Source organism: Tetrao urogallus (genome assembly GCF_951394365.1).
Source record: "Tetrao urogallus genome assembly, chromosome: 2".
Lineage (NCBI taxonomy): Eukaryota > Metazoa > Chordata > Aves > Galliformes > Phasianidae > Tetrao > Tetrao urogallus.
Genome location: NC_136814.1, coordinates 55595200 through 55616036, shown reverse-complemented (window position 1 = coordinate 55616036; position 20837 = coordinate 55595200). Strand labels below are relative to the sequence as shown.

The 20837-nt window shown below is 37.1% G+C and overlaps 1 protein-coding gene across 11 annotated transcripts in view; it reads left to right on the top strand.

Annotated features, from left to right (window-relative positions):
- EYA4 (EYA transcriptional coactivator and phosphatase 4) overlaps window positions 1-20837 on the top strand; it is a gene marked incomplete at both ends in the record, with an annotated part of 128982 nt that overhangs the window by 56901 nt on the left and 51244 nt on the right. For 10 of the 11 annotated variants that reach the window (XM_079550666.1, XM_079550675.1, XM_079550673.1 and 7 more), the window contains 2 exons: window positions 641-690; window positions 20497-20621. In XM_079550666.1, coding sequence (XP_079406792.1) covers window positions 641-690; window positions 20497-20621 — 175 coding nt within the window. Of the gene's footprint in view, window positions 1-640; window positions 691-20496; window positions 20622-20837 lie in introns of those variants that run through there. The other variant, XM_079550667.1, reaches the window with a different exon arrangement.

Below are 20837 nucleotides of genomic sequence, written 5' to 3'. Positions count from 1 at the left end.
TTTTGTCAGATGTCTCTCTGCTGCCATCTGTCACACGGCAACAAAACTAATGGAATATTGATGGGAAGCTTCAGCCTCTGCTGTCATACTAGCAACATTTGTTTCTAACATCTTAGGCTGGCATCATAAAAGAGTTGGCATTATTTTTGGAGCAGCCCTCGTACTTTTAACAACCAGCAGATTCACAAAATGAAAATTAATGTATGAGTTATTTAGCTAGCACTGCACTTTGCCCCAGAATCTGGTGTTTATTATTGTGAGATTGAGCAGGAAACAGAAGCTGTATCAATTGGGGAAACATTTCTTTACTCTGCTGAGAACAGTATGGCTTTCTGGTTTCCAAGTGGGGAACCTGGTTCTTTGGTTTCTTTGTTCCCAGTTGGGCTACTCCCAAGCTATTTTAGCTGAACATTTTACATACTAATGGAACCTAGGGAAGTGCAGTTGGCAGCTGTTCATGGGATAATAATGAAACACACTGTTTAGTACAGCATACTGCTGCTGTAAAAAGCGGGAAGTATTTTATAGAGATCACGGTGAGCAGAGCTGCATCCACTTTAAGCAATGTAAGTGTCTGAATAGTGAGCAAGGAAGTTCTGTTTCAAGTGAGAGTAACTATGAAAATCCTTTGCTTTTGCAGGTAAAGAAAACGTGTACAGAATCAGATGTGTCAGAGCCTCCGAACGCCAGGTACAGTAACAAAAGGCAAATGCCAACTACCTGCAGCATAGTGATGTGATGTGATAACGAGCTGAAATGCCGACAGAAAGCACTCAGTGAGAAGGACCTGCTTTGAAAAGGAAAATTGACTAGGTTAATTTTAACTGCTTTTCAGTCTGGAAGGTTTTCATCCCTCAGTTAGAGATATGGGCTAGCATCGTGGTTTACCGATTTAGATGGTGCCATAATGCTGAATTAACACACTCAATTTTAGTGAAAATCCTATGGAATAGCATAGGGAAATCTATTTAATCAAATTTCACTTTTTTCTTTTATCCCTTTCCTTGGGAAAACTTGAGTATTGACTTTTAAGTGTTTATTTTTTTGTGTGTAGACAGTTCTGATTTTATTTGGAAAAAATTTACTTTTGTTGAATCTTTTTTCACTTCTGAAAAACATGCCATTGGGTTTGTAAGTAGGGAAGAGACCATGCATTCTTTAAAAAAAAACTTACCAAACACTGTTTTTGCTATATTCATGTACATGGAGAAAAGGGAAGACATTTGAATTCTGCATTTTGCATGTGTGGATATGTTTATGCATGTTTCTTAGCAGGTGAAATACTAATTGTTTTAGATGGGCATCTTCCTGTTGATTAGTAAACTGTAGAGCCACAGTGGATGATTTTCTTCAAACTTAGTGGTTTTCTGTGTTTTTTGTCTGTCTTCATTTTGCTTCTATTTCAAAGAACTTTTGAAGTTTCACAAAAATTTAAAGGCTTTAATTTAAAGAGATAAAGATAAAAGAACATTGAAGTCACACAATTGTGATTAAAACTTAGAAAAGCTAAGTAATTTGAGATTTGCCCTCAGATCCCGTCCTTTGCTATGTCTTCATGTCCTCTTGGAGCTGGGGCCACCTGGGATAATGAAGGCAATCTGTCTGTGGCTTCAGCTCTGTGATTCACCGTGAGAATCTTTTTCTGCCCTTTGTGAACACATTCTTGACTTTCATTTAGTTTGCTAAGAGCTGAAAGTATGTAACTGAATACAAAATTCAATGTCTAAACACATTTTCAAGGGAAGTCAGTAGCAGTTTTGCTTTGGGATTCAGTGGAGGCATATTTTGTACTTTGTTTCTCATTTAATAATTTCTAAGTGAGAAATTCATCTGCTGTCCTACTGCTTTGGTTTAAATTTTATTGTAAAAGTTGAGGTCTTTCTTCTTTCATAGAATCATATAATCATGGAGGTTGGAGAAGACCACTAAGATCATCTAATCCAACCATCAGCCCACCACCATCATGTCCACTAACCATTTCCCTCAGCACCACATCTACATGTTTCTTAAAGGGTAGAGGTACTTTGATGGCACAGAGAATCTCCACTTGTGCACATGTGTAATTTCAAGTGTGTTGCTTGTCCAAAGCAGACTGTTACAACTCAAGTGTTTAAAAATTACAAAGTAGTCCATGGCTGTTGTTTCATCTCACCATGATATTGCAGCACACCTGAGGACATAAGATATGATCTACTGTCATTATCTCTGCACAGTAAGAAATTTCTTATGAATTGTAATTAAATTATTTATACGAGGTATGAGGAACAAAAACCTTTTGTCTCCCAGGTACAAGAGGGGAACCCAAATTACAAATAGTCAATACTGAGGAGAAATCTGGTGGAGTTTTTTCTTTTTTTTTCATTGAGGAAAAAAAAGCTTTTCATTTGAAGTTCCACAACCTCAGTTTCTGGATACAGCAGATAAAGTTGAAATTAATGTTCCTGCCTTATATATGTGGAATGCTGTATGTACAGCCTGCAGCAGGCTATTTCTGTCCCATCTTTATCCAAAATGCAACCTGGGTCTTGCAGGGAATCTCTGCCAGCCTCTGGCAGCAGGAGCACTAGGGGTACCACACAGCACATGACACTTGAAAGCCTGGAGCAAGGTAATTCTTCTCTAAACAAGTCTTAAGTGAAAACATTGCACATAAAATGAAACATCAGCATAAAAATGAATGGTGGAGACACAGCCTTATAGAATAGCTCCTGGCTCAGGACCTAAGGCCAATATCATTCATTTATTTAGCTAGCTTTATAGTGTGTTGGTTTTGGATTTGAAACTATTACAATAAATGCAGATGGAAAGTGTTTTTACAGTAGGGAAGTAATTAAATTGGGTGTGGGAACTTTGTCAGGAGAATTCTTGGAGTGACATGTGTGTATCAGCAGATTCTTTGTCTTGCTTGGCCTCAGTTCATCTTTTAGAAAGAAACATTCAAACTGCAGATGTGACTAGTAAATTTTTTTTTTCTGAAGGGAATTTATTAACCTATGCAACATATCAAAAAATGCTTTCCAGAAGTATCCAGTTAGATGCACAGTAAACATCAACTGTCACCAGCAGTTATTTATACAATACGGTTGTTATCTCAACAGGTAAACTGCTTACACACACAGGGAACTGTGGTTAAGAATTGAGTCTTGTTGGGTTGGCAAGCTGTAGTTGCAAACAAAAACGTACATGGATCTCTGTCACAAATTGCAACTCGCAAATGACATAGTCTTACAAATTCTGTTAAAGACTCCTGGGAGTTGTTTTGCAAAACCCCTATGAGCTGGTTGTGAAAACTTACTTTTATCTCAGATTGTTTAGATATTAAACGTATTATGATGCCATTGTGACTGTTACAGTATTATGGCATTCTTTCCACATAATTTTGAAATAAAAGTCAAATCCATCCTGCACTTCTGGATAACTGGCCAAACGTGCAAAATGTTTATAGTCTTCTGGAGCCAGAAAATTTGCACTGAATGAGACTTGCCTACTCTCATACTACAGATCTGATGAGACAAAAGTAGTGTGCATGGGTGACAACTCTATCATTCTGCTCATGTATGAAATGCACTAGCAAGATTAGGAAGAACATTCCTTGTGTTCAGAGCCTATAAACATACACTGCTATTAATTTTCTTATGTAGTGGGTATGCTTTAAAATGGTACTGATTCCAAGTATGCCGAACAGCTCAGACATTTAATTTGGCATATTGGTATATTGTATTTGTAAATTGTATAAGAATCACTGAAATCCAGTGCAATGCATTAAATTTAACTTGTTTACAGTTATTATAGTTCCATTTTTTGCACATATAATCAGAGAAGCACATTTAATTCTAATAATGGAGATTTTTGTCTATGCTTACAGCCTCATACCCCTGGACACTGCTGTGGAAACGAGTTAAACACTAGAATAGATGTGATTCGAAATCTGATAAAATGATTTATACTGGTTCCCAGCCTCCAGTTCACAGTCAGCTACAGTATGTTGGTTTTGGCTGCATTATCCAGGATGTCATCTTTCTTGTGACAACAGATTGCTTGATGAACAGGTCATTGCTACCAAAGTAATAGACCAAAGTCTTCCTTTTCACCATGTCTGTCAGAGGTCACCTGTCACCAGGCTTCTGCAAGACCAAATTGGCATCACAAATCAAGATCTGGCAAATACATAGATTACTGAGTTAAAAAATGAATTAGGGAGAGGGGAGGAAATCCCTGCAAAGGGAAAGTTTAGCAGTCGTCTTCTGCTTCTTGCTAATGTTAATGTATTAGCAAGTAAATAGATGGGATTGAATAACAGCGACGTCTACAACAGTCTTCATATTGCATTAATAAGACAAAAGTTTGGTTCTGCTGTGTCTTGGGGCATGGGTGTGAATACAATGCTTATGATACTTGCTGTACAAGAGCCATGCTACGACTGAGTGCATTACCCAAATGGGTTTCTATGGGTATCACAAAATTTAACAAAAGTGAGAAGGAAAACAGTGCGTATCTACTGCAACTTATTCTAGACAACTAGATTAACAAAATTGTTTAACTCAACAATTTAGGCTTTCTAAAACACACTTGAATTTTCACTTATACTAATTTGCTCAATAGGACCTTCATAGCCTTAGTTCAAGATTGATGGCTGTTTAATTCAGGCAGGTATTGACATTAATAGCCAGCCAGCAGTTATCCATATTTACCAGATCTAATATTGTAAGTCCTCAATTCAAATCTAAGAGAAACAACTTATCTGACAGGTTTAATGATGAAGCTGTCGTGCTTCTCCCAGGATTGTTTGAACATGCTCAGCCCTTTGCATACTAATTTGTAGGAGAGCGAGACAGGCAGTACTTTCCCATTCATGTGCAGTTCATCAGATGAAAAACAAATGTTTGTTATTACATGGTGAAGAGAAGCTTTGCAATTGAGCTGCTAAGCAAGAAATGCCAGCAATAGCTATGGAAATTGTCATTCATGTTTCAGTAGTTGCAACAGAAAAAAATAAATTGGTTGTGCAGTAAAAATGGGCAAGCTCAGTCTCCCAAGTTTTCAGATGGGTTGTTTAGCCAAATGCACTCCCTCATTTTATTCTCATTCATGTCTTAAAAGTCTTCATTTGAAGGTACAGATTTGTTATTTATGAGCCACATTCTCATAAACTTATTTATACTAGAGAGAGGATAATGCTACGAGGAAAGGCTGAAAGAGCTAGGGCTGTTCAGCCTGGAGAAGAGAAGGCTCTGGAGAGACTTGAGAGTGGCCTTTCAGTATCTGAAGGGGGCTGTAAGAAAGAAGGGGGTGGGCTATAAGAAGGAAGGATCTGTTGTGATAGAACAAGAGAAAATAGTTTCAAACTAAAGGAGGAGAGATTTAGACTAGACACAATATGGTTTTTATAAGGATGGTGAGACACTGCAACGGTTTGCCCAGAGAGGTTCTGGAAGCCGTGTCCCAGGAGACATTCAAGATCAGGCTTGATGGGGCTCTGAGCAACATGATGGAGCTGTAGGTGTCCCTGTTCATTGCAGGGGAGTTGGACCAGATGGCCTTTAAGGATCTCTTCCAACTCAAACGATTCTATGATTTAAACAGTCACGTTTCAGAGCCAGGAGTTGCACAGTGCTCCTGTACGTCACGATGAATAGTCTGCAGATAATGGTGATGTGAGCTTCATTTTGAGGAAATGAGATATTGAGATGACTGTTTAATTTAGACTCCTAACGTGACATTCATCTCATGGTGAACTAAGGTAGATGCTTTTGAAATACTATTTATCTGATCTTTTTCTTTTGATTGGCAGTGTATTCTTTTTCTGAGTATCCATGCTGACTCCACCAGCAATTACCTGCTGTACTGCTGATTTACTGATTTAGCTCGAGAAGACCAGCTAGAAACATCAGATAAGCAAAGATGATAGCAAAGATGATGAGTGCATTTATTTTGATTTTTCAGATTCTGCTTTTTTTTTTTTTCTTTCTTTTCTTTCTGTGGAGCTATTCAGTTCCAGAAGGGAATACATACAAAAAAATATTATAATTCAGGCAGAAAAAAAAGTGCTTTTTGACAAGCTGCTAGAATTTTGTGGGTTTGGGGCAAATTATAAAGATGAACAGATACTGTAATGCAAATATTCTATGGAAAGACAGAACAAAGTTGAAAGACTGCCATAAGTAATGTTAGGAATTGGAAAAAGAAATTCAGTCAACAGGAGGGACAGCAAATGAATTGCATTCATGAGAGGGAGTCCAGTATAGTTACAAACATCTTACCTAAGAGAAATGTTTGGCAGGATCAAGCCCAGACTTCTCAGTCAAGACAGTGTGTGGCAAAAACTGTTTCACAATTTCCTAGTTTTAAAATAACTGCACCGTGTAATAAGATTTCTCACAAAGTCTGTATTCTGGAACACATAGGCTTAGCTTGCAGTTGAAATAATGTCTTACACAGATCTGTTACTTATTAAATGTTTGGTGCATGTGTTTAGTCTGTGTGCCACTTCAGCAGTTTGAGTCAATCAAAGTAATACAGTTATCGAGATGACTGTGCAGATATATGTAATTGAATGACAAACAACATCCCTGACAATCACACAACAGATGCAACTAGAAGTATCTTGTCCTGCTACGTGTGCTGTATTTTCAGGAGCGTAGTTTCAGGCAGCACAAGACTTTCCTATTTTTGGAGCAGTCTCTGTGGTGTCTCTCTGCCTGCCATACCCTGATCTTCTTATGCATTAGCTTTAGAAATTTGGTCTTCTGATTACTCAGAGGCTATTGAAGCTGGTCACTGTCTGCCCATTGGTTTTTGTTGGCTCTGGATCAAGCCCCCAAAGAGTTCTAAAAATATATATGATATGTTTACAGAAATTGCAATAATCTATTTAGAGTGCAAACACATGGTAACTGATGACATCACAGAGAAGTATTGGAATGGTTTATATTAACAGATCCCTGTGGCTCTAACAATAAAATTAATGTATTTTTTTATATATTTTTTGAGTCTGTTACAAATTCCTGTTTATTTTTTTTCTCTTAAAATCAGGCATAACGTATTTTCTATTATACTACAAATAATGCTCTCTCTGTGATGCCAAGCCAGGTCACGGCAGTGTTAACACAAATCAATTGTTGGTCAGATTTTGAAATAAGTGAAAGCAATAAGAGAAAAATATGTTTTGAACATTTATTGGAATCTTACTTAAAAAAAAAAAAATAGGATGAGATTTTAACAGAGGCATCAGTAGAACCAAATTGGAGATCTTTATGTTTGTCTCAAGACTTTTTGTGAAATATCACATGCTACAAAGGTAAGAGTTTTCTAATACAGATTAGTACTACTAGAATGGAAGAACCAATCATAATAGGTTTGAGCTTTTATTAAAAAAAAAAAACCACAAACAAACAAACAAAAAAAACCACAAATGTGGAAATAAGATAAAGTACTCTAAGAAATAGCCATGTTATTTTAACAAGGCTAAGTTTATTGATCAGTTTGTAGGACCTTGTCTTATTGAGAAGATGGGGTAGAAAACACAAAATGCTGAATGTACTAATTTAAATTAGAAGTGTTTCTTCTATTTACTGTTCCCTTAGAAAGGTGCTGTCTTTCCTGCTTTCTAGGGTATATTTTGTAAATTGGAAAAATCCTATTGAATACTGGCTTGAATCACCTATATTTGAATTGTTTAATAACTGCTTTCTTTTTTCCCCTTGTTTTTACTAAGCAAATACACAAATATGTGCATTAAAAGTAGTTTTGTGGATAATTTTGATGAGGACTAGAAACACCCCATGTAATTGTATAATTAATATTTCTGACATAATTTCAACTCCAAAGCACCTTGTGATTTCTGAGTCTGCTCAAAAGTACAAGTTATTTAGATAGCTCCAGTTGTGAAACCCCGTCACACATGCTGTCATATTGGTAGGTGCTTTCTGCCATCCCGCACAGTGGGACAGTGAGGTCCTTTCAACATAAATGCATATAGGTGCATTTTCTGAGGGCTGGGAAAGGCTTGCTGAAATGAAGATCTGAAGCTGTGTCAATGACTTCGTATTAATGGCAATTAAGTACCAAGAAAACCCCCAACAACTGAACACAAAAAGGGGATGAGTGAAGAACTGAAAACAATGCAACAAAAAATTTCAAAAATTTTATATGTTTCTTACATATAAAAATTTTGAAATTTTTGTTGCATTGTTTTCAATGTAAGAAACACACTAAAAATAACTTTCTCATAATGATAACTCTCAAGTTATCATGGCAACATTTATAAACAAAAATGTATAAGGGCAATTTAACATAAATTTTATGAGCAGAGCATTGAAATACTCACTAAAACGTCTTAGTCATCCCTGCAGAATGTGTTAGCAACACAGGTACACCAGTGTGAGGTGCAGTTCTCTTACTGCTATCTCATGTTCATTTTATATGCAGGTGCTGTTGCACAACATAATTTAGGAAACCACAGCAGCTATTTACAACTTTCTGTAGATGGAGCTGCAGGTGCTTGAAGGAGTAGGACCAAAAGTGATGTTGGTGGTGTGGCATACACCTGGTAGTTTGTTACTTATCTGTTTTGACCTGATTGGATACCAGTGCAGATGGTGAGCTAGCATCCTCCCTAGCTGCAAACAACACAACTCACTTCATGATGTGATTGGTGATGGCCCAATGTACAACCTGAGCTGTAACCAGCTGCAAAGACTGGTAGCATTTAAGCTTGCTTTGATGTCTGTACTTTGTGTTGCGTTGTAGCTCAGACAGTATGCACTAGCTTGCTGACAGGCTTTTGTGGATGGCCAGCCACAGTCTGACCAGTAGTTGCTTGCAGGCTGAAATTAATTTCTGTGCAAAGCAAGTCTGTTGTTGCTCTGTAGAGTGCGGTGCTTTGCACCCAGAGGTGACTTTGTGTGAGCAGCCTTTAAATGATGAGCATTTAATACCAAAGCAAGCATTTGTTACTCTTCCCTTTCCCTCTCTGTTGTCCTCCTGCCTTTATCTATTATGAGCAGTTTTTACTGAATTTGTTGATCTGCTAAGTCATGATACTTTTCCTACACAGTCTGCTTGAATTACAGAGAGTTGAAAAGACGTGCATGTCTTTCTGAGCTAAATAATGTATTAATCACAGCTAAATACTTTTCAGCCTAAGGCATGTCTTTGGATAGGGGAAATGCTTCACACTATTTTCAATGAAAAATAGGATAGATTACACCTTCAAGGGATTTTACTTAAGTCAATAGTTTCACAGAACTCTATTGTAAAATGGAACTGATCTTTGAGTTGCAAAATTACAACATTAGTTCTTCAAGTGCAGCACGTAATCACTATGAGAACGAGCTTCCTTCCTTCCATCCCTCCCTCCTTCTCTATTTCCCTCCCTCCATCTCTTGTCTATTTTTTGCTCTTTCATATCATATTACAGCAATACACAGGAGAACTAATTCAGGCATTGTTCCACCTTCTTTGACCTCTTTTACTATCAGTGAGCCTGAATCATAAAAGTATTCAGTTCAACCTGCTTTACACTTCAAATCCAGTTGAAGAGATTCATACAGAAATGTAGGTATTAAAAAGTTGGCCAGCTAGATACAAATTCATACGCAGAGATTGGTACATGTTGCTATGTAAACAAATCACTTTTTCTCAATTGTTTTTAAGTGTAATTTTTTGGCTTAATATTTCACAACCTCTTCAGACACATTTTAAATACCATCAGTCACCTTGTGTATTCTGTAAGTACTTAACTAACTCTATGCAGTTAGCATGCTGTGCTAGCATTTAATGTACCCAAATCACCTCTCTGCCATCCTACTGATCCTAATCAGTCCTTAGAAAGAAATGGTAGGGCACCGGCAGAATGAACAAAAGAAAATCTATATAAAAAGTCCACATGGAAATGTGTGAGTTTGCTTTCTGTTTTCTAGCATCTGCATGTTGCACAAATGGCTTATATATGTGTTCAATTTTATTTTATTTTTTCTTTTACTATTTCAGGCTTGGTCTTGTCTATTTATTGTAAGATAACTGAAGTACAGGACTTAGGCTATCTTTGCGCACAGTTTAAGCTGACCACCATTCATCACTGTCCCCCTTTGGGAACAGAAGTCAGAGCATCGGGATGACAAGGAGGGAAGAGTCTCCTCTATAAGCAGCATCTGGCTCTTTGGCAGATTTGTCAAGCACTTCTGCTAATGGGTTGGATTTGCCCAGGGGTCTTTTATGTGGTTACACTGCAGATGGTCTGTCTGTTCTATCTTCCCCTGTTGAATGCTTTTATTTAACACACACACACACACACACACACACAAAAACCACCTTACATCTGATCCTTAGAATTTACACGCTCCATTCAAACTGATAAGGTTCTTTATGAGTCTCAAATGGTGCCTGTGTATGCTCCTTTCTGTTAGAAATCTCAAAGCTTTCCATATATCCAAATGTGTGTCTTGACTTTTGTTGGCAATTCTGGACTTAGTTCTCCAGTTTGACTGCCAAGTGATATAATTTACTGTGATCTGAGTCTGTATTTTTGTCAGATTTCTATGGGAATTGCTTTAGGTCATTTTTAGAGCAGAGGTAACTTTGCCTCCCCTTGAAGCATGAAATATACTTGTCTTTCACTAGCCTTCCACTTTTGAAAAAAAAAAAACCTAAGTTCAAATCTGGAATTGGTTATATGTGAAAGTGAATATGATGGCCTCAATCTAATTCACAGGGGATTCTTCTCTGCCATTTAAGAGAGGCCCACGAGTGCAGCAGCAAGTCTGTAGGAAGGTATGTTCCTACATGTTGGCAGTTCTATAGAAAAAAGCATGCACACTCTCCAGGTAAATGAAGTAATTCAGTGGATTGACTTTTTAGCAGAATTGTTTTTTGTGTGGCTCCAGCACAGAAGGTGGCAGAAAGAGAAAGCATCTTCTTTCCTAAATTTCATGTTAGTTATATTTCAATTTACAGCAGAATCTCTTGTCCCTGAATGTTTATGGTTTTTAGAGTTTTGGTTGGTTTTTTTTTTTTTTTTTTTTTTTTTTTTTTTGCTTTGCAGTGTAGAAATAATTGGCAGGTGGCTGGCCATGAGATGACTTTTCATTCCCATGTTATTTTAGGCTTTTATCTTATTTTCCTTCTAATTATATATGTTAAATTAAGCAGGGCTCTATGCTCAAGTAATGCAGTGCTTTTGACAACTGTCTCAAAATAGTTGTAGAGAAGCATACTCATCTCCATTAGGGTTTCATTATACCACTACATTTCAGAACAGTAACATTTCAAAATTTACTGAAAAACAGAAGCATTGGATTATGAACAGCAATCGTGTTAATATTAACATCTTCTGCTTGCATGCTCTGTAACATTAATCAGGCTCGCGACCACTGGACAATCTATGCTACGTGTGATAACGTTAGAGTCTTAGTTCCAGGAAGTCTGCAGTGTAGATGCACGTGAGCTTAAAAAACAACACTAAGATAAAGTTTGTTACATCCTACCTCTTTTTTCTTTCAGGACTTTGACAGAAGTGTGTAGATGCTAATTTTTAAAGGTAGAATTTGTATGTCACAAGTCCTGCTGATGTCAAGCTATTTTTTGTTTAGCAAACAGAGGTATAAAGGAGGGGCAAATCTTTTACATTTTTTCATCAGACATGCGGGTTTTTGGTTCTGCAAGGTGTGTGTGGGGAGGGAAAGGAGAATACGGAGTGTCTGGAGCCACTGCTCTGTCCTTGCCCATGTCCCGTGCTTGCATGGACCGGCGAGTATCCCCCACTACAGCTTGCTTATCAGTGTCCAGACTGAGCTGAGCTGAGGGTTCCCATTTCATAGCTGTACCTGCCTCTTCTTACAGCTCCAAGGGATAATATGGGAGGAATTCTGCCCTAGAATTCCCAATTAAACACATTTATTGATTCTCAGAATAATTGCCTATTTCACCCCAAATGAAAAACTGCATGCTCTCTAGGACTCAAGTTGTAAGGTGACTTGGGGAAATCAAACAGTGAAGTGAAATTAAATGCAATCATTAAATATTATTTGTAAAGATCAGCCAGCATGAGTGCATTTATCAGGACATCATCTTCTGGACAAAATGAAAAGGATTGTGTGCAATGCATCCAATGTACCTTGCAATCTGGAACAGTTATGCATATCTACACTTTATTACTTAATCACAATAATTAAACAGTGAGACAGATAAAACATCAGGCCGTGAGAAAGTTGCATTTATTTATTTTATATTCTAAACCTAGAATGTTGTTGTGATCGCAATTAGAGAAGAGAAAAAATTGTTTTTGATACAAAACGTTTTGGAGCCGAACATACTGTGCTCCACTGGAGGTAAACTACAGAAATTTCACAGTGGGAGCCAAGGTTTAGATCAGTTTTAATTTTTGAAGGGACATCTTAGAAGTCAGATGTGTTAGTATTTCTAATATTCAGAAGGTTTGCATTGAAATGTAAAGTTTGAATTGAACATTTTGACAATGTTTTTGACACCTCTTAGTCAATGATTATCCTTTCTGGAGATGGATGGAGATCTTGCAGGCTCTCTATACTGGTGGCTAAAGAAATTACATTGAAATTAGGTATGATCACTCCAGTACTGCACACCTGAAAGCATTTCTTTCCCTTGGGCATACCCTGACAAAGAACTAAGTGTTTCAATCACTAGTTTGAAGCATAACAGATATTTCAACAGGGAGTCAGAAACACAACCCACCCTCTGCTCTTTTGTTATGAAAATGTGAGTTAATGTTTATATCATGCTGTTCAGGCTTCACTGAAGTCAATTGCAAAATTTGCAGCAATTTCAACAGGACCAGCCTCTCATGTCTAATTTCCCAGTTTTAGATTTATTTAAGTATTTTTGTACGTGAATAAATCTGGCATTATTTTTGTGTTGCAATTAATGTTTTAGATACAGACCAAGCACTAATATTTGGACCCAGGCAGTCCTCTCACTGTTTCAGTTAAAGCCAAACTGTCACTCAGTGAGGGATGTTTTCCCAGAGATGCTTAGAAATCATGTGCAGCAAGCTGTGTGACTTTGAAGGCTGTTTCTTATAAAGGACAGACTGGCAACTGGCTAGTAGCTGGCAGATCTGATTTTCAGTTATATACATTCACATTCCTCTGTAAATAAAGAAATGGTCTTTGTTGCTGAAATTATACTTAGAAATACTGAAGACTCAGCGAGATCCTTCCGTCATCAGTGTTGTTGCTTGTTCCTCAGGATCCAGTCAGTGGCTGGATGGAGATGTAGGAAAGGCCAAAGTCACCCCAACCAGTTGTGCTACTGAAGTTGTGATGAGGGAAGCGTGGCCACAGCCTTGCTGGTTATCTGTTAGCCATCTCCTCAGAAGTGTTTGTTATTTGTTTATGGCACAGATCATCATGTTGTTAGAACCAAAGGTTTCATAAGCACTGATCACATCTGGAAGCGATCAGAAGTGGGAAAGGGAGCTGCTGGGTGAACTACTCTTTGAAAATGTGGCCCTGTGATCCAAAGACCGGTATATAGATCTTAAGTATCTGTAAGCTGGTAGTCTGTATTTCATGTAAGCTGGATACTTGACAGCTCCCTATGGAACTGCAGTGTCATTATCGCTTTTGATTTATTTAAATATTCACATAACAACTTCAAAATCTACTTTTGTCACCTTTTTTTAAGCAGTAGGTTAAACATAAGTTTAACCTCCTGCATACCTTTTTGTATTTTCTGTTCACACTGGGACTAGAATTGCATAACCCAGCATGTGGGCTGTATGGCCAAGCCAGTGGCAGGATGTTAAACATGTCCTGCATGAGCTGGGGCTGTGGCATAGGAACATTGGTACCATGAAATTGTTAAAGTTGTGTGAGGTGTAGGCTTGGTATATGCCAGCTAGTCAAGATCGGCCAGGCTGTATGGAGATCAAGAAAGTGTGGCTCCCTGCCCTTCTCAAAGCTTTTCCACTTCATGTGCTTAAGCTGGAGAACAGCCTCTGGTCCACACTGCCTACTAATTGGCATATTTTCTGCCTGTCACCTAGAGTGTTTTTTTTCCAACTAGTTGCCTTTTTCTATGAGAAAACAGGAAATCTTTGTTCAGATGCCACGTTGCTTCTTGCCAGATACGTTCTCCAGTGCCTGAAATATAGACCCCGAACTAAAAATTCATGATATCAAACCCGTGGCCGTCACATTCATACAGTCCAGAAAAGAAATCTTGAAAGCTGGGATACAGCTGGACAGAAAGTTATCGCTCTGTGTACCTTTTTTTTTTTCTTTTTTTTTCCATGGGCATTCATTTATTGCATCAGAAAATAAAACTTTCCTATATGAAACTGTCATCTGCCTTCATCAAATCAAGCCAATCCCTGCCTCTGCAGGCTGGTGGGATAGAATGGAGTGAGACCACACAGAGAAAAGGTTTCTTGTTATCTGCCAAAACAGTGACAGTCTGCCTGCTTGTGTTAGTGTGAACTTGTGTTTTCTAAATGAAGAAAATTCTTGCATTTATTCTGAAGTAAGTAAATTAGTGAATTTTTTTTGTTGCCAAAGTTCACTTGATTTTTATTTGAGTATTTTGGCATTGGACAAATGGACAGCATGCTCGGTGGAAGAAACCAGAAGCATTTCCTAGAAATTATTCTGTGATATATTCACAAATGTGGAAATCAAAATTAATTTTAAATTTTTTTGTTCATTGCATCACAGAAACGACACTGATCTTCAGCAAAAGTCAGAAGGGAGTGAGAAAATACTTTGATGTGGATTTGTGGCCAACTTAATTGCACCAGAATAGAAAGTTTTGTATGGTTTGCTGGAAACCATTAAAATACATCTCTGTTGATCAGGCACCAGGGAGACTATGCTGTTTCTGACTCTCAAGCAATTAATAGTTTTCAGTAATTATGCAGAACAAAAATCTGAGTCTTTTAAATTTATTAGTATGCTTAGGCACCACCAGAGAAATCCTAGTCTTTTCATTTTCAGTTTATTGCTCAGACAGAAAATGACAGTTTTTCTTTTCCTCCAAAAGTGAACTTGAATTTGGAAGCAGTAGTTGTTCATAGGGTTTTGCTTTATTTTCTCACTAGACCCATTCAGAACATACCTATATGTCCTTTTTATAGAACAGTATCTGCATATTACTATAGCAAAAGCCATATTTTAGACTAACAAAAGCTACGACCTTTGGCATTTGAAATGAAGACAAAAAGTACCTGACACCTGGCTGTCAGGAAGCACAGAGTCCCAAGGGGCTGAGAGCCAAAAAAAAATGGAGGGCGAGAGAAGTGTAACTGGGGAATTGGGCAGGGGGAGCTGGGGAAGATGTGGCAGTGCTGCTCAAAGAAACATTCTTTTTCTCTTGCTGTAAATGATGTCCTGCGACACACTACAATACTTGCCTTTGTCACTGAACCTGTTTGCTTCCAGTCTGAGTCCTCTGCACCAAGTACAGCCTGAGTACTGACACTGGCTGCCTGGCAGACATCTCCTGTAAAGTAATACTGTCTGCATAAGGCTTTTTTTCTCCTTGAATTAGAGCTTAAATAGCCAGGAGAAAGACAATAGGCCTAAAAGAAAACTGAGATACAATCACAGCTAGTGCCACTTTATTCCCCAAAGGATCACTGGAGCAGTCCCATGCCCTGCAAGATAAGCAATATTGTTGGGATCTAAAAAGCTGTAATACAAAATTCTGCAATTCTGATATTTTTTTCAAATTATAGTCTACTTGTATAACAAGGATTGTCTTCACAGTGCTGTTACTGCAATGCCTAAGGAGTTTCCTTGAGAGCTTGAACTCATGCACTGGGAAGCTATATGATGATATTCAAGTTTGTAATGAATCATGCATATTTATAAGAACATAGTGCAGTCCTTACTTTGCAGTTAAACTTCTGTGAAGCTGAGGCCACGGCATTTTTATTATTAATTAATGACGTGCTATTTATTAATATGTAGAAATGCTAATGTTGTTCTCCATTTCACTTAAGTTACCTCCCTGTACTACCCTTTGTCTGACATTGGTTAAAGATTGACAGAGGAGAAGTATTTTTTGGAATATCAATGTGGCGTTAGTTCTACTTCTTCCTCTTACTTTTTTAAAATGGAAATTGATACCCTAATTGCCAAACAAATGCAAATAGTTGCAAAAAGTTTAGCATTTGCTTTCTCACCTGTTAAAATAGAAGAGACAAAATAAAAGTCCAAGGAACATTTGCTAGTTATATCAGCATACCGTGACAGCTTTTACTGCTTCTCAGCACTATATCAAATCATTTTATAGGTTAAGAAACAAGGCCTCAAGAAGAGTGGAAAGGAATCCTTTCTAGTGTCTGGCAGTGTTATTTGTTTTTAACTCTTGAGCACCCTCACAGAACTTGTATGCTTTTGTGAGACTGCCTAGAATAGTAGAAGATGTGATATTTTGGCCATCTCTGGAGCTGGAGAAGGTACAAAGCAGGCATTGATGAGTCTGTGAAGACAAGAGAGGCAGTTGTCTCAATGGAGCAAGTTTATCTCATCAGTTTCACTGCTTCTTCCTTTTGAATTTGCTGAATGTTCATTCAGGGTGTAATGCGCTTTATTTCCACTTCTAAATATATATTCTTCTATAGATCTCTGATAAACTATTTCATACTTTCAAAGCTGTTAGTAGAAAACACTTTGAAATATAGAACAAAAATAAATTATATAGCAAGTATTTTACATTTTAAAATGGCATCTCTTTAAAGAAGGAAGTTGTCTAGCTGTGATCTACTTGTAGAATTCATCAATAAAATATTGTGTTTTGAGTTGTAAAAGGAGTCGGAAAAAAAAAAAACCAAAAAAACAAACAAAAAAAAACCCACCAGAACCCTAGAAACAAGGCTTGAACTTGTCATAAAAATGCATAGAAACTATTCAGAAATATAGTTAAACTGGGCAAGCATAATTAGCCATGCTGAAAACTTCCTATGCTAGGTTAGCTTATGATGTTTGGCTGTACCATTCCGTGGTTTAGGATCTACTGCAGATTCTGTTCAGCTGCCATTGTAGGGACAGATGGGAAAATTTATTTGGAAACAAAATGTGCTCTAACCTAGAGGCTAGGATTCATGTACAACCATCTTAATGCAAACCCACTTCCACTGTTTGGGTATGTCCATGTTCAGGCTGGAGTTGAAATGTGTTGAGATCTGGAAGGCTGTTCTGTGCAAATGGGATGTTTTAGTGACTTTTCCAGTAAGCCTCAGAAACGATCCACTAAGCTTGTGCAAATACCAGTTTTCAAAGACTTAAAGCATAGCCAAAGCAGAGTAAAAGACAAATTCATCTTGCCAGATTTCAGTTTTTTGCTCAGAAGCTTGCTGTCATATTAGCAGCCTTCCAACAATCAGGAATTTAAAATATGTAGCAAAGCAATGCATTTCCTTCCAAAACTTATCTTTCTATACAATTTAACATTTTACTTAATTTCTTTGAGATGTAGTCTTAGACAAAGATTGGGTAGCCAAAACTCAAGCTTTAGTTAAATGCCTAACAGAGAAAAGGGGGGGAAAAAAGAAAATAAAAAGCTTTACAATGTATTTTTTAAAGCAGACTTAACAATAGATGTTACTTTGCCTAAATTTAAACACACTGTCCCTCCTAGAAAATAAGTCTTTAATAAATAAATGCATACATTTAGAAGTATTAATTGGTCCTTCTGAGATCACCCTTTTTAACTTTTACTGCAAGAAAACACACTGAACCCAAACCTGCTTCTCATTAAGTCAGTGAAAGCAGCACTCTGATAAACATTTAGTTTGACAAAATGAATTCAAGATGTTGGAATTATTTCATCCATTTTATTAAACATTTTTCCTGAATCCTTTATTCACTGAAGCTGTAAGATTTGAGTAGGTCTGTTACGTCTTTCTGAGAAATTTTTAGGCTGAAGATAAACTAAACGCATCCACAAAGGTGATTTGAATGACATCTGTTGCACAGAAGGGAACATGTACTTGAATAAATATATCACATAGGAATATGTTGGAGTAATCCCTTTACTTGTTCACACAAGCTAGAGCACCCAGGATAAGCATAAATGTATACAGGTGGTTTTGTGAAGCTTTTCATCATTTTGGATATCCTTTTCTTAGACTTACTTAACTGTGAGATGTCTTTTACTCATCCAGGGAAAATTTTTATGTGTAAATTTGCTACTTTAAAAATAGCATTAATAATGAGCTTGCCCTTCATATGCCTTTTTCTAGATGCTGAATGAAGAGAACAAGTATAAGATAGTATAAGACTTTTCTGCTCAAAAGATTTCATATTGGTGTGGAACAAAAACTATTCCTCTTACATAATCAGTTTATGTTCTTGGCAAGCAAATGAAAATCAGTGGACTTGCTTTTCTGATTAAATCTGATTTGAGTGTGAAGTGTGCTTAAATGGATAGCCCTTACATACAGTAGCTGGATAAATGAATGATTTTGCTTATGAAATATAGCTGAATCATTTATGTCTGTGACCATGATAAATTGCTGTCTAGAAAGAAATCATTGTAGTTTTCATGCTAAACAAGAAAATAAGCAAATGTGAACATCTCTGGGCTGATCATATTGGAAGAAGAAACCATGACACTTTAACTGTTAGTGAACACGTGGGTAGTAGTAAACACTAGATGCAGTGAACACACATTGTTTATGTTGTGTAGCATTCTCCCACTCCCTTAAATGCGTAGAAGGAAACTCATAAGACTTTTTTTTAACATTTAGCTGTTATCCTTGTGCAGAAACTGACAAACAGAAACTGACGGAATAGTAAACCACTTGAGTCCATTTTATTTAATCTAACACTGATCACATTTCCAGTAGAAAATAACTATAATGTGCTGCTGACAGATGTGTGGAAATGTATGTACAATTAGATGATGAAATTTAGGTCAAGGCGGTTCAAATCTCAGTGCATACCTTTGCATTTATGTGAATACTGCAATAAAATTCTTACCTGCTGATGCACAACCTGCAGTATCAACTTACCCTGTCTCATCTAGTCTACTATTGGGAAAACTGCCTTGCCATTGGCACATTGGTGAATCTCAGGCTGGATTCAAGCATTTATTGAAGTAAATGAAATTCTTTGCATGGGCTTCATGTGGCTTTGGATAAGGCCTTGGTGTGTTTTCCCAGTTGAAATGTAGTATTTCCTAAACTGGAAGATTTTCAAGACATGAAAGCTTTAAATCTGTGCCTTGGGGTAAATGAATGTAATGAGAGAGAATCCAGGAGATCAACTGAATTGGGAGCATAAAATGGGAGACATTTCATTCTGGATTTTTTTCTTTTTCTTATTTTGGAGAAACCAAAAACAGATTCAAACAGTATACCCATATTAGATGGAAAGATAGTATGGTTTGGGTTTTTTCTCCTCCAGAGGAGAGTGTGAGGAGCATGGAAGACAGTTTAAAAGTGAAACTTGTAATAAATGCTTGGGACGCTGGGTCTTGCCTTAACACTTGCCACTGCATTTTCTGGCCAGAGTATGAAGATACGAGAGTTGTTAAACTTACTGAACTGTCCCAACTGTCCTCTCTTATTAGCCATCTCAATCTTTTACAATGCAAGTGGGCTTTTACAACTTTGTAAGATAATCTTTCTGTTGGCCTTTATAGTATAACATGTGGTAAATGGTTCTCCTATTGCAGATGGGCTGGCAACTTTGCTTATACATAGAAAAAAGGTTTCTTTGGGGAATAAAAATCTGCGTAATTAATTTATAATTGAAGCAAGGAAAAGGCAAGCACGCACTGCAAATTAGATTTCTATTACCAGTCTAACAAGAACCACTCCTTTTCTGCTTTGTCTATGAAAGGCAGATCTGTTGTCACTGAATGAAAGCCATCCACAGTCTCTCAGTATAATTGAAATGCTGAAGTCCATTGTGGTCTATTCCTGCAAAATTGCTTTTTTAAAAAATTTTGCAAGATTCCTGGAAATTACTCAGAAGAAAAACAATCAAGTAAACTAATTAGCATATATGCATTTTTCATAGTGAAAAGTCTTTCAGATTTATGTAAAAGCTCTGTTCATTTATCTGTATGTTCCTTTGCTGGATTTAGTATGAATTCAGTGACTATAGATGGTTGGAATACAGATAATGGGAGGCAGAAGTCCTGCTTCTGATTTGCTCTGCAGTGGCTGAAATTACACTTAATTTATCTGTTTTCTTCTAAGAAATGCATACATACATACGGCTATCTACCCATCAATCCATCCATTCACATCCATCCATATATACAAGCGTATATGTATAGATATATGTGTATGTATGTGTGTGTGTATACATGCACTGCTGCATGCATGTCTTTCAGAAGCAATTTGAACAGTTTGGGAACTAGTGACATTTACTTCATAATACCTGGAAGAAAAGTGGAAAATGCTGGGGTTGTTGCTGTTCATGACAAATTATTGGCTATTTCCTTAGATTTAGTTAAAAGACAGTACCACAAAACCACAAAATATTTATATACTATCACTTCGTTTAACAGGTCTATGGAAATGCAAGATCTAGCAAGTCCTCATAATCTTGTTGGAAGCAGTGATGCACCGGGTAGTTCTAAACTGGATAAGCCTAATCTCAGTAGTACATCAGTTACAACAAATGGAACAGGAGGTAAGTGTAAGACATTTACAGTATGTAGCAATTTTTGTCTAGTTCTTAACTTCATGCATAAAAAACTTAGAAAGAAATAGAAAATACTGGTGTACCTCTACTAATCCCAGCAACACTTTTCCAATTTGCACTAATTGAAGGAAGAGGTAGAACTGCACAAAAGTGAAAGTAAGAAAACTTTGAAATGGTTTAACAAATTCATAAAGGCTTTGTTAT